This window comes from Rhinatrema bivittatum, chromosome 4 (genome assembly GCF_901001135.1).
Source record: "Rhinatrema bivittatum chromosome 4, aRhiBiv1.1, whole genome shotgun sequence".
Lineage (NCBI taxonomy): Eukaryota > Metazoa > Chordata > Amphibia > Gymnophiona > Rhinatrematidae > Rhinatrema > Rhinatrema bivittatum.
Window position 1 is genome coordinate 188,033,657 of NC_042618.1, and position 17,129 is coordinate 188,050,785.

General features: G+C 48.1%; 1 protein-coding gene across 1 annotated transcript in view; it reads left to right on the top strand.

Moving 5' to 3' along the window:
- Positions 1 to 738: 738 nt before the first annotated feature.
- PFKFB4 (6-phosphofructo-2-kinase/fructose-2,6-biphosphatase 4) overlaps positions 739 to 17,129 on the top strand; it is a 104,711-nt gene continuing 88,320 nt past the window's right edge. The window contains exon 1 of the mRNA XM_029599408.1: positions 739 to 1,007. Coding sequence (XP_029455268.1) covers positions 959 to 1,007 — 49 coding nt within the window. The 5' untranslated portion in view covers positions 739 to 958. The remainder of the gene's footprint in view (positions 1,008 to 17,129) is intronic.

The following is a 17,129-nucleotide window of genomic DNA, read 5'->3' on the forward strand; positions in this document are numbered from 1 at the left end:
GTCATATATAAATCTCCCTTAAGCCAAGGACCTTTCCCTCTATTCCTGAACTATTTATAGCGCGCTCTCAAAGGGTCTCTAGCGCCTTGTGTGGTAAAAAGACGGTCGATTTTCTCCCTCTCCACCCACCAAGAAAAGTGCACACGGGGGAGGGGCGCTGAGGAGAGGGCTGTGTCCCGTTCACTGGTTGATTTTGGTTATGTAGTCCATGCGGAGTCGCATGGAGTTTATTTAACAGGAGCACGCCTCCGCTATTTTGGGAGCAATCATCTAGTTGCGCCCAACCCGGAGCCACAATACTGTGCTTCTTTAATCTTTACACACAATCTGGGTTTTCCGCTCCCAGCCACAGTACGTGTCTTCCTTCCAGTGAAAATAATCATGCCCATACTCTACATTTTGTGAAGAGGTGGGGGGCAGGCGCGCTGCCCTGAGCCTGCTGACCCGGCGGTGGGGCAGTCACTCACTGGGTTGGTTGGTTGTTTGTTTGTTTTTTTTTTGTCCCGCGGCAGGAGCTCGCCTTTTCCCCTTCCCGTCCAATGTAATATCCCGCAGCGCAGAGATAAATCTGGTGTGCACGCGACAGCCGCGCCTCCCAGGGGGGGGCTCGTCCAGTGACGAGGATCCCGCCTCCTAACCGAGCGCACGCCTACCGGAGGTAGGCTCCTCCAATGACGGGTTCCCGCGACCACGCCTCCCCCGGAAGGCTCGTCCAATGATGGGGGGGTCCCGCGACCACGCCTATTCTGGAGGCTCGTCCCCGGCCTGGGAGCTTCCTCCTCTCCGCGGCTGCTAGCGCTTGAGCCGGGGGAGGAAGGGTCTGCCCGGGCGCCTCGCTGTGTGTCCTCCCCCGCTTCAAGCTCCCTCCTTTTTCACCGTAGTAGCAGCAGCATCATGTGCACCCGGACTGGCCGCCTCCCCCGGGGACCAGTGCAGTGAAGTCCAGCGCCCCGAGCCGATGAGGGAGTCCGGCAGCCACCCGCGCCAGTCGGGCCGGGAGAGCGCAGGTATGAGCGCGGCTCCTTCCGTTCTTGGAGGTAAAGGCGACGGACGGGCTGTCTGAGCCGGGCTGCTTTCTTCGGAGGGAGGCGGCCGCGGCCGGGCAGCCCTGGTGAAGCTGGGCGTGCTGATAGCTCCCTTCCTGCCCGGCTCTCTTTTTTTGGTGGGGGGGGGGGGGAGAGTTTCGCCTTCCCTCCAGTAGAGCAGCGGGGGCGGGGGGGGGGCCTGCTGTGTTCGCACTCCCTCCCCGGCTGACCCTGCGGTGGTGCCGGCTGTGTTATGGTTTTTCCCATTTGTTTACCCGGAGGCTGCATGCGCATCGCCGGGGGAGGGCTCTGCGGGTTTCCTGCAGCCGTCAGAGGGCGTGGAGGAGCTGGAGCCGAGGGAGCGAGGTGTGGTACCTTCTCCCTGCGTCCTCCTGGTTGCTGCCCGGCGGGTGGGTGGGGGATGGTAGCAGACTCTTGAAGTCTAAGGAGGAAGTCAAGGGCGCATTAGTCTGGTGGGAAACTCCTTAGCAGCGAGTTGTGCTGCAGCTTTAGAGGGGATCACAAGAGAAGAATGTATGTTTGGAAATCGGACACTGCTGTCCTCTTTAACATTTGGATGAAGGCTTTGAACATATTTTACCCACGTCTCAGAAGTATTTTTTAACCTATACTAGTAACTAAGGAAAAACCTTGGCAAAAGCACAGTGAAAGGGTGAACTATTCTTCACTTAAATTTGTATTTCGTGCATTCCCTATCCGCTATGAACAGAAATATGTATTTTATGCTTCCCTGTATTACTGCCCTTTGTTTTAAAAATTGTCGGTATTCTTTCAAAGGAATCTTTCATATCATAAAATCCAGGTAAACATCAAGTATACATTTTCTTTATTTTTTTTCAGCACAGTAAAAGTACCACACAGGGCCTATAACTTGCATACATAAAACCATACTTATAGCAAGCAAGGGTGAGTTGCACTGATAATTTGTTTAGCCTTGCTTCAGATGTGAGTGTTTTTACATCAGAATACTAGCAAAGATTTCTGGTGAAACCATAGACTCGCTATCTTGTGCACTGACTAAATTTAATTGGTGTGGAAAGAGGTGAGCAAGGAAGAGCTTTCAAATTCCTTTACCCTGAGAAATGAATTGGAAGTAAGCATGAAGAATAAAACATGTTAAGTGTTTTTAGATTTCACCCCCTTCCACCAGCCTGTTGAACTGTAGAAACAGTACTTTACACCCCCTTGGTAGTATTGTTGAGTTTATTGTGTATTAACCTAATTTATTAGTTACAGTGTTATTGTTTATAAACCTGTTTCTCTTTAATTTAATTTTGATTGTAAAGCCTGTTGCTAATTTAATGTTCCCTGTAAACCGAGGTGGTGATTGTTAACGAACCGCGGTATATAAAAATCCTTAAATAAAATAAATAAAAAAATTGTAGCTAAGATTGACTCCTATGACCCCCCCCTCCTAGTTTGAGATGCATTAAGCGGTTTTCTCATAGACCTGGGAAAATCGCAGGGTGGAAGAGAGAAAACTGTGAAGACAGGTTTATATGTTTATCAATAAGTAGGATAAACCCTTCATGAATTGTGTATGTTAGCCCTATTGCTTTCTCTCTTGGTTTCATATCAGGACAGAAAGGAAAAAATGCTTCTGAAACTCCCATGATGCCTTTCAGCTGGAGTAACATATGCTATTTATTGTTTTTAATTATGGCTGTTTCTCCACTCTTGAATTGTTCATCCTGTTCTCATACTTTACATGGATCCATGTGATGCCTGCATGGGGTTCTGATGAGGCTCACCAAAGCAGCTTGGCCATGCAGAGATTATAAAGAGAGGCTGAGCAGGTGCTTTTAAAAGCTTTGTACATTACTATCTTCCCAGGAATGCAAATCGATGGAAAAAGAGGACATTTCCATGATTTATTTTCTTCTAAGTGAATTAACCCAGCTTTTTTGTTGCTTGCCAGTGATCATGACCTTGAGGTGGTAATGACCTTATTGCAAACTGCTTTCATTTAGTCTGGCACTGCAAAAGACTGGCCTGTGAGCTTATTTGAAGGTTACTTATATGTAAAATATCGACAAATTCATTACTGCCAAATTCCCACTTCTCCTAAAGGGACAGCTTAAGTTGTGATTTACAGTGCAGGCCCCAGCCGAAGTGTTTGTAAACTGTTAAAGCTTGTCTTGGAACTCTTTTGCATGTGGCTCAATGGAATGAAGTGCTCTTTGTGAGTTTTTATTTAAATTTTGTTCATTGGAATTTTCTTAGATAATGGGCTTATGCTCTAGGAGACTTTTTTCTAATTGAAGTCCAAAAGGTTATTTTGATGATGATGGCACTCTGGGGTTCTGGAGCTATGGACCTTCTGGGTAATGTGTTTTTTTCATTTTCTCCTGGCATTGAGAAACTGAGCCCAGCCTCCTGGCAAAAAGGCGTGTAGGGTAGCAGGTGGGGGTTTGGCACACATTTGACAGCCACCAACTCTAGGGAAAATAATCTCCCAGAGCTTAATGTTCAAAGCTTTATGGCGTGAAGTCTGAAGAACAAGCATCATTCGTATAGACCCCTGATGAGTACATTTTGCAAAGGGTTCCCAAAAAAAAAAAAAGTACACATTTCTCTTTAAAGAATGACTGCTGTCTCTACAAACACATGGCATGTGTTCTGAAAACAGATCAATGCACGTTGTTCTTACGAAAACAGCAAAGCCACCCTCTTGCTGTAAAATGTTAGTGTCGTGCGTAGGTGGCCGAGGGGGAAAAACTCAAAATAGTTTTCCACATCATTATCTTTTTGTGTTTAAGTCCATGGAAAAGCAGAAGTTATTTCGTTTGAGTAAAGTTGACCTGGCAGAAATGCTAGTTAGTCACTTGTCCCTCGTTCCCTTCTGTCAGACATTGTGTGCCAAGACATCTCTTGTGATCTACCTTTTTCAATTCTTTGTTTCCATTCCTGATAAGTATCTGAATGATTTATCCAAGGTCCTCTGTTCTTGTGTAATTGCTCAGGTTTTTTTGGGGGCTATTTAAGGAGGACTGGAGAGATGATAGTTTGTTTTATATAGGTAGCTTTCTGCCTGAGAGAGGGAAGGTTTATAAATAGAAGTGAATATCTTCTGTTCTGTTAGCAGAACTGCTGCTCCTTTTGGTACTGGAAGAACAACATTCAGAAGTTGTCCTATATTTTCTTACTCCAGGGGCTCGCTACAAAGAGTTAAACGAGCACGGTCAGGCTGATGCAGTATCAAGCGGGGGAAAAACATGCGTCCAAACTGGGCACATGTTTAGTCAATGCGCGCACATCCCCCTTCTTCCTGGGCACTCGATGCAATAGGCGCAAATGAGCTGCCACGCTAAAAAGGACGCTCCGGGGATCCATTGTGCGTCCCTAGCCTGTCCATGGCATCGGGAGCTCAGGAGATATGGCTGCGTAAAAAGCTGCTCAGTTAACGAGGTACGTTTTCCTAACCCGTACACAGCCATGGGTTGGGAAAACAGACGCTCGTAAATGGTGCCCATTTTCCTGACTTGACCCCTGGCAAGATTTTTTTTTTTTCCCCATGCTGCTTCTTGTGGTTCCCCAGGGCGATACTAAGTAGAAGGAATCACAGAGAAGCAGTATTTTTGGCTTTTGTGTGGTGCCTTGGAGCACGTGAGAATGCCAGCTCTGGGGCTGGCATTAATTTTTTGCAAGTTAAAACTTGCGTATCGGGCACACGGTGATTGTTTTTTGCATCGGGGGTAATAGCCCATGGCCTCATCTACATGGTATTTACATATTAAGAGTGCTATTATGCGCCGGTTTGGATGCATGTTTTGGATTCGCTAATCCCATTATTGCATCGGGAGTTATTCTAGCGTGTCCAACCGCATGGAAAGTTGTGCACTGGGCTGAACGCGCCGTATTGCGTTGGCACCTATATGTGTTACACTGTTCCTCCTCTGCGTTCTAGATAAGAGTTTCAGAGTATGGCATATCAAACAGACAAGATAACTCCCTTCCTCCCAGGAGTTTTGTAACGTTATGTCATTCATAACTCTGCCCAGAGCCTGGGTTTTGCATTGGTTTACAGATGGAGGCCAGCCTGGTGAAGGTGTTTACTAATTTTTTTTTTTTTTCCCCCCACTTACGTTCTTGTGGTTTGTCAGACCGGCCTGCCTCATTTGAGGCTAAACTTTTTTTCTAAACTCAGTTCAAGGACAAATACTTTCCCTTCAATAACAAGTAGAACCTGAAATACAAATATGGGTGTGTGGGTGGTGTATGAGAGGTTAGGGGGCCTCTGCAAGTAATGAGCTACACTTGGTTCAGAGATTCCAGATTGGTCCTTATTCCGTTTTACACTCCACAGGAACACAAACCAGACCCGACTTACACACTTTGCAGGATTTAAACAGCACCACGCAGGTTCCCTTCCTTCAGGGACCACACAGGAGTTGAAACTACTTGAGTTTAATTACAGCACGTGCTAAATTAAAAAAAAAAAAAAATTCCAGCAGTAGATTTTGATGGGTTATCAAAAGACCCGCGGACAACTGCACAGAGCAGAAGTTTCTACCCTTAAGAGAAGCATGGGGGTAACCTGCATGATACTAACATAAGATGCTTGCTTGCGCAGCCTGGATGGGCCGTTTTTTGGTCTTTTTCTGCCATCGTTTCCATGTTTGTTCTATGTTATGTTTTCAGGTTCGAGGCAAGGCCAGGTTTCTGGGTTGAGACTTCACAGGTTTCCTCTAGGTTCCCACTTGGGTTGCCAACTTTTTTCCCTCAAAACAGGACTGTGCTCTCGAGGAGCCGTGGGTGGAGATGGGGGGAGGATATGTGCTGTCTCTCCTCCTGATTTGCATATAACTTTTTTATCCTGCCGTGAACTGAGAAGCTGTACACAGGCAGTAAACTGAGTTAGCATCACACTATAGTAAATCTCCCCCATCAAAACAGAGCACTGCCAGCACTCGAGCAGTAACCGCCCTACCTACGCATGCCCAGTTAATTTATACGGTTCTTTATTGGAGGAAAAAGGGCTTTTACTGATTGGGACTGGGGAGAGAGAAGCAGGGTACAGGATGTGGGAATAGGAAGAGGAGATCGCAGAGGAGGGAAATGAAGAAGGAATCTTAGGCAGGAGGAGAGAGGATGGGGGATTCACTAAGGAGAAGGAAAGGAGGAAGGTTAAACACGCGATGCTCAGGCCTGGCAGGGGGAGGAAAAGGAGGTGCTGCAAGGCTGGCTGCCTCCTGTTTAACTGAACAAGCGGGCACGTGAGGGGGGTGCAATGGTGCCCCTCCAGCCGTCGCCAATGATTCTCTTCCGGGGTAAGTGGGTGGGAGAGGAGGCATGCATAAGAAAATGCCATGCTGGGTCAGACCAAGGGTCCATCAAGCCCAGCATCCTGTTTCCAACAGTGGCCAATCCAGGCCATAAGAACCTGGCAAGTACCCAAAAACTAAGTCTATTCCATGTTACCATTGCTAATGGCAGTGCTATTCTCTAAGTGAACTTAATAGCAGGTAATGGACTTCTCCTCCAAGAACTTATCCAATCCTTTTTTAAACACAGCTACACTAACTGCACCGGGTGCCATCCCACTGCCACAAATGCTGGCTGTTTATTTATTTTAGATCCCTGGCTTCCTGCGGTAATTTAGCAGTAAGGCCAGGGCCCTTGCTGTGGAATTGCGGCAAACCAGGTGGCCTGGCCTTAGCTGGACTTTACGCTGTCTGATTACCTCTGTACAATGTGGTTGAAAACCGATCCCAAACGGAGCAATTGGTCACCCTAGTTCTCACTGTAAACCCTTGAATTGCTTGGATCAGTTCCCCTCTTTTTTTTGTGAGCCGTAGGGAGCCGTCTGGTTCCCCAAGGATGAGGTCTTCATCTCCAGGCTTGGGGAGAGCCTTGCGGACCAGTCCCACATCCTCGGGGTGGGGTTTGTGGGTGTAGGCTTGGTGCTGTTAGCAAGGCCCTGCCTGCTTGCTCAGCTTCCCGGAGTGGGCTGCTGGCTGAGAGAGCGCTCCAGCTGTCTCTGGTTCAAGGCCAGCCACAGCTCTTGTGCCCTGAGAGAGAGACCCCCTTAAAACAGCAGCGATACCAACAGGACAAAGCTGGCAGCAAAGAGGAACGGGTAACAGAAGATAAGACGTGCCATGCTGGGTCAAAGCAATGATGCATCAAGTCCAGCATCCTGTCTCTGACAGTGGCTTGTGATTAACAGGGTACATGTAATCATTTGCTTGCCCTTTTTTTTTTTTTGGTTCTGCAGTTTTCTTCTTTTGCTTTGACCAAACCCTCTGTTTGGTTACCATGCCATGAGCCTTCATTCACAACTTCATTTCACCCTCTTCCCCCTCCTAACTTGGCCTAGCTGTCAGAGTCTGTGGCCGGGGGCAACATCCTGCGGTTACCTCTGGAACCCGGTTGAAGTGGACCCTGAGTCTGCCTACCAGGAGTTGCGGACTCCAGGGGCAAACGCTGCCTCTGCCACCAGCATTCCTAGTCCTGGCCACTCCAGGATGAGGCAGAAGCCTCCCCACCCTGGGTGTTCTGCGTGGCAGCAGGCAAGCCCTATCCTTTTACTTTTTTAAAACTGGATTACGTGGAGCACTTATACTGTATCTGGCTTATTAGCCTTGCTTTAATCTGTCCGATAGATGACTAACCAGAAACTTTACTATTTGTCAGCTTGCAGAATCCCCTGGAGAAGAGCAAGAGGGCCCAACCGCAAGAGACTAGAAGTGTGCGCTGGCTCGCAATCATTGCTGGGTACTCGCTCACTGCTGCTGTTTGGCATTAGCACCCGTTCTGCCTTTTCCCAGTCCGGATCAGCTAAGCTGCTTTGGGCCAGAAAGGTGGAGGGAGTGGAGGAGCACAGCTAGCAAAGGTGGCGAGAGGATGCAGCAGCAGGGGCTGCTTTTTTTTTTTCCTCTCTCTCCAATTGTGCCACACTAGGCAGCTGCTTGTGTTGCTAGTGAGTTGTGCCAGCTCTGGTTCTCTCTATATGGGAGATAATGTGTGGAAGGTTAAACTTCGTTATAGGGTTTTATTAAAAATAAATATTATAATTCAGTGCCTGCAGACAGAATCCTTAGGCCCATGAATATTTTTCTGATATATTTTTTTTAATGTTCCTCTATTTGCAGGCATACTAGTGTGAAAAAAAAAACAAAAAACAAACCCCAAATCTTAAAATATATTGTAATGCAGTGTAACTAGATAGTAGAGATGTGAATCGGAACCAGAATCGGTTCGGATTTCAGTTCCGATTCACATCTCTATCGCTATGATATTAAGTCGGAGGGTGCACAGAAAAGCAGTTTTTACTGCTTTTCTGTGCACTTTCCTGGTGCCGGCAGAAACTAGTGCCTATCTTTGGGTAGGCGCTAATTTCTTAGAGTAAAATGTGCGGCTTGGCTGCACATTTTACTTACTGTATCCCACGCGCATCCCTAATAGGGCCCTCAACATGCATTTGCATGTTGAGGGCGCCGCGAGTTGGACGCGCATTTTCCGCCCCTTACTGAATAAGGGGTAAGGGAAAACACGCGTCCAAGGGCAGGTTAACAGTGCGCTCCGTCGGAGCGCACTGTACTGTATCGGCCTGTCAGATGCCTGTTGGGAGCCTAGTGGCTAGAGCAGTGGGCATTCTTTGCACTGACGGTAGATTTCAAGTATCTGCCACTTGCACTTAATCGCCTCCTGTTCTGGTGTCTTGAGTCTCTGTATGTAACTTTCTGGTGCCAGGAGAATAATGAGCATAAGGTGAGAAACGACATGGATGGACGTTGGCCAGGGCATACGGCGTTCCTATAGTATTCATTGGGAAGAATGCCTACAAATGCCAAGCGAAGCTGTCCTGCTGCATCTGCTCTCCCTGACCCCCCACGCACAGTTTCTGGGGCATGCTGCCCCCTTTGGGTTAGGTGCATGTATATATGCCTGTGCGGTTTTGGTGGTGGGGTGGAAGGCAGAGGGGAAGTGCACTTTTATTTTGTGTGTCATATGAATAACTGAGATGTAGACCTATCGTGCCAATCTCTGTTGGAGTTTTCTTTGTTTTTCTTGTCCTGTGAAATTGAATTTCGCAGTGTGTGCAAGGATGTGTCTCGTGGTGCAGTAATTCCTAGGTGTCGGATTGGGGCGGGTCACAGGGGCCATGGCCTGACCAAAATCTAGCCCTTCCTGCAGAACTGCTGTGGGAGATCAGGGCCGGGTCAAGCAGGCGGCAGGAGGAGGAGGAAGAGCGGTGGTGCGTCAACTGCATTCTCCCTCTCTGCACCTCTGGGTCCGACTGTTGCTTTGAGCTGCATGGGATAAAAAGCAGTAATTGGGCCAGGAGGCAGAGGAAGATGATGTGGCCAAAATCACCACCACATGCTTCCTCCTGCCGCCGATCATCGTGGGAGTGGGGACAGGGGGACAGATGGAGGGGTGGAGCTTGGTTGGCTTGGTCCCCCCCACCTCCAACCAAAAAGCATTCCACCGCTCCCTGGTGATTAATACCACATGGAGTTGCTGGTTCTGTGTGCGTCTTTGCACTGGTTCCAGAAGTTTGTTTTGGACCAAGATGCTTTACAGCTGAAGGGACTGAATTTCTGGGGATCAAGGAAAACTCTGCTGGTGCAGGTATGCCTGTGGCTTTACTGCACAAAGCCTTGCAATGCATTTAACTCCATTACCGAGTGTATTACCACCTTCTCTTCGTCTCTGTGTTGTAACTTCTGGCCTGGTTTGGCCAGGCTGCCGATCGTCTAGGAGAGCAGTCTGGGCTTGAAAGAAGGCACTCGTGGGTTGAGTTGGGCACCCTTTATTTAGGACGATGAGGCATTTCGAGTTATTTATTTATTTTACATTTAAAAGTCTACAATTCTACAGACCTGCCCACTGTTTCGACCGCCTAAAAATAATTAACCCAATTGAACTTCCTGCTCCGCTGTTAGCAGCTGGGAGTTCTCACCTCCTGCCTCTGAACACCGAGTTGCTTCCTGCTGCCTGCGTGCAGCTGCTCAGGGTGTAAGTGCTTGCTTAACGGAGGCGTTCTGTAACTTCCTACAAATTACCCTTCCCCATCCATCATAATGACACTTTTTTTCTTACTTTTCACAACTGGTTTTTTTTTTTTTTTTTTAAATTAGTGGCTAAAATGGCCACAACCGTACAATTTAAAACACATTTGCGCACGCAATGTAAACCCAACACAGTCTAGTGCTTAAAAACCAGCCCTGCAGTACAAAACTAGCCTCCACCGCCACCAGCACTCCTTTAGCAGTTCCTTTGTCACCCATCCCACCCGCTGACGATACCCAGGTGAGGCAGCTGCCCCTCCACCCTTCTGCACTACGAAGGTTATACCGTGTCGGCATCCCGCTCTGTGAATGCCACCAAGGCGTGCCCTTGGTGGCTGCGGCTCTGTGCAGTGTGCTGCCACCTCACCTACCCCTGGCCACCCTTGCAGGTGTCCGGTAATTTCTTTGAGCAGACCGGACACCTACCCCGGCCTGTGCCACACCATCGCTTGTTTGACCAGGTCTCCTTTTAGGCCTACCCTGATCTTGGGTCCTTTTAGACCAGGCTTCCCTTAATGGCCTGTTCCCCCCAGCTCCCACCTATTTAATGGGCTGACCATCCACCACCGATGGCACCTCCTGGACCCCCTTCTGTACTGCCAAACTTCCCCCTATGTGCTGGTGAGAGCCTGCCATAGTAGGGACCAATAACCTCTTACCTGGTCCCTTATCTCTCACCTAATCTACCAACGCTGCTGTGGCCATTTGCAAGGAGAGGATAAAAAAAAAAAAAATCCATGCCCACAGCAGCTAAACTCTCAAACCTGTATAAGCTTGCACAGCTAGTGGATGTACCCACTAGCCCAGGTTGCGCTGGTCTGTTTTTGACCTCCTGATTAGATTTTGAACTGTATTGGGGCGGACTCGTATATCACCTGCTGCAAGGTCAGAACTCTTGGTGGTAGCATTTATCTGGGTGATCAGTTCGCTAATCTTGAAAGCTCCAAAAAGCATTAGTGAAAACATCCCAAACTAACCATGGGAGCTCTGCCATTAATAACTGGCGTAACTGGCCTCCTGTTGTCTGCTCTTAGGGGCTCCTGCCAGCCCTCCCATCAGTTTCCTAATTAAAAAGGGAGCTACTGATGCAGTCATTGCTCCAAAGTCTCAGCACAAACACAATGCTTGACAGATGCATCCCCCTTGTGACCTGAAGATGCCAGAATCCCTTAAATGGACTAAGAACTCCGTTACTATCCTTTCCGTAGTCTGCCTCGGATGGGCAGTGCCATGTGAGTGCCCACAAATCGGAATAGGGTCCACACCTTCAAATAGCCTCTCCGTGTACCATCCACCAGTGCTGATCTCAACTCCCAGATCCAAGGTGGAATCCTTGTTGCTTGATCCTTTGCTGCCAGGAACCTGAAACGCGACCACCGAAACCGCAAAAGCCCACCAGCAATGCTGTTTTCCGGCCCGGGTACATGTTGAGCTTTCAATACCGGGTTAATGAGCAGGCAGCGCAATACAAGTTCCTGCAAAAGCCTTAAGGCTCTCAGGGAGTTAATTGTGAGCAAATTAATGGCCCTGGCCAACCGTGAGATTATCCGACCAAAATACCACTCGTACTCTGGAAGTGAGGTGTCCATGTGTATGGCTGCCATTATGGGAAATAACTCCAAAAGGTAATATCCTGCTGAATGCCTAACGTTGCCCACTGTGAGGGCCAAAGCTCTGCGCAGCATCTGCTCACCAAATGGGCTCAACCCAAGCCACTTGCAGTGTCTGTGTCTAGCTGCATTTCAAGGTTAGTAATCAGGGGATCCCTTCCCAAGGTATTCCCATTATAGACCACCAAGAAGGCCTGACGCACCTTCAGATTGTCTCTTGGGCAGTGTGTAATCCTGACAAAATGATGGCTCTCCTGGATTCTCACTGTGGACTGTGACAAGTCTTCTAATAGAAAGCCATCCCCTGGGCACGATTCTGCTTGCAAAATTGAGATGACCTATGAGGGAATGCATTTAAATGTGACCGCCTTGGCTGCAGCGATGGCACTCTGCAATGCTTCCAGTTTTTTGTTCGGAAGCCATGTCAGCATTTGCAAAGTGTTGATGTCATTACTGAGAGAGGACAATATTTGTGCCAGACCCTCTGTTTTCTGGTGAGCTAGGGAGGTGCCACGCTCCTCGGCTTTTTATAATGCCTGCAGGGTCAGGGTGCTCATGTGAGCGTCTCGAAGACCCATGAACAAGACATTTTTAGATAATGGTTGATTTTACTCTAGCTGACGTCCTGCTCCGTAGCCCATTGTACAAATGTACTGAACTTTTCAAAATAAGTGCAGGCCCTGGAGTAATCCATTGGCAGGCATTTGTCAAAGTAATATTTGCCCCAGAACTAGAAACCCAACAAATGACAGCAACTGGGGTGCACCAGGAGAAAATGGAAGGCTGACTCTGTCTTCTTTGGCCATCCAGGCCCCAATGGCCCCGGTGCCTCACCATATCTAACGCTTGGTCAAAGGATGCATAAGAAAACAAGGCAGAGTTTCGTGTCCAGGTAATCATTCACAGATTCCGCTGCTGAAAGTTAATACTCCGGGAAGCTGCTGCATTGCAGACACCAACATGGTGGCGACTGCCCCCCATCTGGATTGGATGCAGGCGGTGGGCTGGCATATAGTAGCCCATTTGGCTTATGAGGGGTGCGTTACCTCTGTGTGTGTGTGTGTGTGTGTGTGTGTGTGTGTGTGTGTCTGTCTTTCTCTCTCTTTTTCTCTCTTTCTCTCTCAATTTTAAACTTCCTGGCCCCCACTCTTATCCCCCCCTTTTCCTTGGGTTGGCTCCAGTACACCTGCCCAGTTCTGAGGCCCACACCTTGCTGGGCTAGGCCTCCTTTGTCTGGGCAGCTGAAGGTGAAATGCACATTTTATATAAACATTCCTTTACCAACTAAAGCTGATAAGACGGAGCACGGGAGCCTTGGTGGTATTCATGGATTGCCAGTTTACTAACAAACATTATTTATTCATGCACTAAATAGAAGTAAATGTGTTTGCTCTTTTGTTCTAATGTTGAATTTCAGGCCTCATCTCTTTATGTCTTTGTTCCTTCTTGACATTGGCAGTCAGTGCTGGCTGTAAATCTTTTTTTTTTTTTTTTTTGGCTAAGAAGGGCTGCACTTCTGAATGCATCGGTCTGAGTGCTCTCCTTGTAAATTGTGGATGGAAACCGGCCAGATTGGAGCATGGAATCTCCCCCAACCGCCTTTCCCTCCTTGTTTGGATAGTGAGGCTGCTGTGATAGTAGAAATAAAGGGCAGCAACCAAGTTGTAAGCGATTCTTAGTTGCTCACCTAGGAAAGATGTTCACCGTAAGGGGTTCACAAATCAGGGCCGGTGCAAGGGGATTGGGCGCCCTAGGCACCTTCAGCCTTGCGCCGCCCCCAGCCTCAGCCCCGATTCCTCCTCCCCCCCCCCCCCCCCAAAAGAAAACTTACAAAATAGCTGGTGGTCCAGGTGGGGGCCCGGGAGCAATCTGCCACTCCCGGGGCCTCGGCTGCCACTAACTAAAATGGCGCCGGTGGCCTTTAGCCCTTACCATGTGACAGGGGCTACCGGTGCCATTGGTTGGCCCCTGTCACATGGTAGGGGCTAAAAGCCACCGGCGCCATTTTGCTTAGTGGAAGCCCGCAAAATGCTCCTGGGGAATGGGATATAGCCCCTTTTCTGGAGGATTGCTGCACCTTAGGGCACACTAATTTTATTTCTTCAGGGGCTGCTCCTTATTCCATCCCACGCTGACTCATAATCCTGGGGTGTGGGGCGGGGGACTGTTTTTATGGGGGTCATTTGGTGCTTCCCATGAGGTGAGAGGCTGTAACAACTCAGACAGGACCAGGTCTGGGTGTTTAATTTACGAGCATTAATCAGTAAACTTAAGTCCATTATCCAGAAGTGTGAATTTTACATCTGACTGCTGGTGCAGGTATAATTCTGAGTAGGTCGGTGTCCTTTTTTTTTTACCAGATCTCTGGGTGGCCTCATGGTGACTTTAAATGCGCAAATCTCTGTGGCGGTGCGGGAATCCTAGTGGCGATGTCCCCAACTTTACCGCAAAAATCCTCCCTTTGAACATCTCAGAACCCCCCCAGCCCGTCCTGGTCCCTTGGTTGTAGAGATCTGGATGGGGGTCTCCTGATCTTATTCTTCCTTCCTTAATGATTCTTTCATCCTTATTCTCTGATCTTTCTGGGGAACTTCTCTTGGGGAAAAGTTAGTGAGATCAGGCCAAGGTCTCTGCTTTGCAGTCCCAGTGGGGAAGGGGGATCCAAAAACCTCACTCTTAAGTCCAAAAAATACTTTAAAGCTTAAACTGGATCTCTCTTCTGCCTTCACACTCTCTCTCTTGCAGCAGGATCCATCACTGGTGCTTGCCCACCTAGGGGCCGAAGCAATTAAAATGCGCTGAGATTTCGGCACCCGCTTTCCTAACATGCCCCCAGGCATCCCTCCTGGGGACGCCATGCAATATTTAAATTAGGGTTTGCGGTGTCAGGGAGGCGCTAGGGTCAATTGCACGCCTCTAGCACCTCCTTGACTGCGGGAGCCCGCGAGCGGTCGGCTGTCTGCCGCTTTAGAAAACGGAGGCCGAATTTGTCGGCATCCGTTTTCCTAATCTGCACCCAGCCAGGGGTTCGAGGATCAGGCACTTGTTAGCTGAGCATCTTTTCCTGAACCTGACCGCCGGCGCTTTTTTTATTTAAATTTTTTTTTAAACTGTTTCAAAGTTTTTTTTTTGTTCCCCCTTCTTATTATTGCAACAATATTAAGTAGGAGGATGTACAGAGAAGCAGTATTTTCTGCTTTTCTATACAACTTTTGGGCGTGCTCAGCAATTAACGCCTGCTCTAGGCAGGTGTTAATTTTTTAGGGTAAAAATGTGCATTTTAGACTCTTTTTTTTTTTTTTTTTTTTTGCATTGCAGGTGATTCCCTAATAGCCCCCTCCCCCATCGCTGGCACTGTGCCGCTTATCCAGCCATCACGGATTTCTTTTTGTCAGGCCAACTTGCAGCCTGAATGCTAGCAGACACTGCCTGCACAAGCCTGCAGCCTGCCCCCCTCCTCGACAGACCCCACCACGCATATTTATCTATAGAGATTGATTCCTTATAGATTGCAGACAGTTAACTGGGTCTCAGGTTAGACAGGAATAAACCTCTGCATACCCAGGATAAACCGATGGCAGCGAAGAAGCAAGGAACGCTCACGTGGGGGATACTTTTTTCAATGCCGGACCATTGTATCAATGACTTAACAATCACAGAGCTTTCAAGCAGGGCGTTCCAGACTAAAACAATCAAAAGCTTTGGGGGGGAAATTTAAAAAAAAAAATAAATAAATAAAAATGGACTTCCTTACTCTGCACCAGACTGGGTCGTCCTCCTAACTGTAGGCTCTGTCTTGTGTCCTTCAGTTCTCAGCCTTCTACAAAGACATCACTGCTACCCCTCCTTTTACAACTCTTTAACCCCTTTAAAAACAAACACCAGGGTTGTAACATGAGCTGTAATTTACTTGCAGATTCGGATAAGGCCGGCCCTCTCTAACTCGCTTTGCCCTGACCTCCTTTGTCTGAAGGAGTCCAGTGAGGGAGCAGCAGCATTTCCTATGGCCTCAGACGGGGGGAAACGGGGGAAGAGAGGATGCAGATAACTGTTCATCTAGGTGCTAGGATTATACGTCCGTTACAAATATATCTTATACTTGGTGTGATACTGTGCACTGTTGAAGAATAATTTTTGAAGCGTTGAACTATTTTTCCAAACCGTTTGCAATGTGCAAAAAGATCATGCATGCTTTCCTTGGGGGAAAACAAAAACGGAGTTTGGCTACCGTTTTTATAAGCGCCGGAAAGATCCATTTTGCAGTAAGACAAGATTTCAAGCTACTTAATCTTTATTTTACCCAATGGAAGTGAGTTGTCTGGGTCTGGCTGTGACTGTGCCCTGCAGGAAGTGCATCATGGGGTGTTGCGTTCCCCTCCCCCTTCTGTTCTGTCACTTCCATCACTCTTTGGAGTATCATTTTTTTTTCTCAAATGGAGTATCAGAACACCTGAGACTTAAAATGGAGGGTGAGGCGTCCTCAGTTTTACACTTCACCATCCGTGAGCTTTCCTGAAACCTGCATCAAAATGTTTACCTCTTGCATATCGCTCCATTGTTTAGCAGCCAAGCACAGGGCTAGCTAGGTTTGGCTTTGCTTCCATTTCGGTGTTTATGGAAGAGAGGTGGGCAGATCGGTGTTTTATGCTTCTGCTGTGTGGCCGCCAGATGCTAGGTTGGATCGGGGCCGGTGCTTCCATTAGGAAAACTAGGCGGTCGCCTAGAGTGCCAAGATTTTGGGGGGCGGCAATATCCCCGCCAGTCTGAGAGCCAGAGGGGAGCTGATACTGCCAAAGAAAGGAGTGCAGTCCTGGAGCCACACTGCTGTGAGTAGGAGGGAGTGCTGGGCTGGAACTACCGCCAATAGGGGGGGTGAATAACCAAAAGTTTTCCTAGGACGCCAAATAGGCTTGCACCGGCCCTGGGTTGGATCATCCCAAGGTGCCTTAGTGGCTAGGGATCAGTACTGAGTATTTATAAGGGGCAGGGCCTGATCCCCCATTTCTCCTTACTTCTTGTGTCCATTGAATGGTTTCCACCCCTCTGCATCTCTGTAATGCAATAACCTGTGTGATAAACAGCTGTTTGGGGTAGTTTCAGCCGCAGACATAACCACACTTTTTTCCCATCTGTCTAGGTTTTAAATAAGCTACACCAAAGCACGTTTATAAAGATAACTAAGCCGTTCTTCCTTCCTGTGCACTGGAGCCAAGGTCCTCTAGTGCTGGAGTGGAGTACACGCATACAATGCAAATGGATCGCGTTCTGAGGATGTGCTGTAATCCTGCTGATCATTAACCTGGGTGTGCTGGTATCACTTTAACTAGCAGCTAGATGCTGAAGCTTTTTCATTTTGTTCGATTGACAAATTGCTCATGTAACTTATTGCACTGCTTGGGCATTGACAATAACATCTCACACATAAGAGATCTTGATACCTGACAAATCAAAGTAAA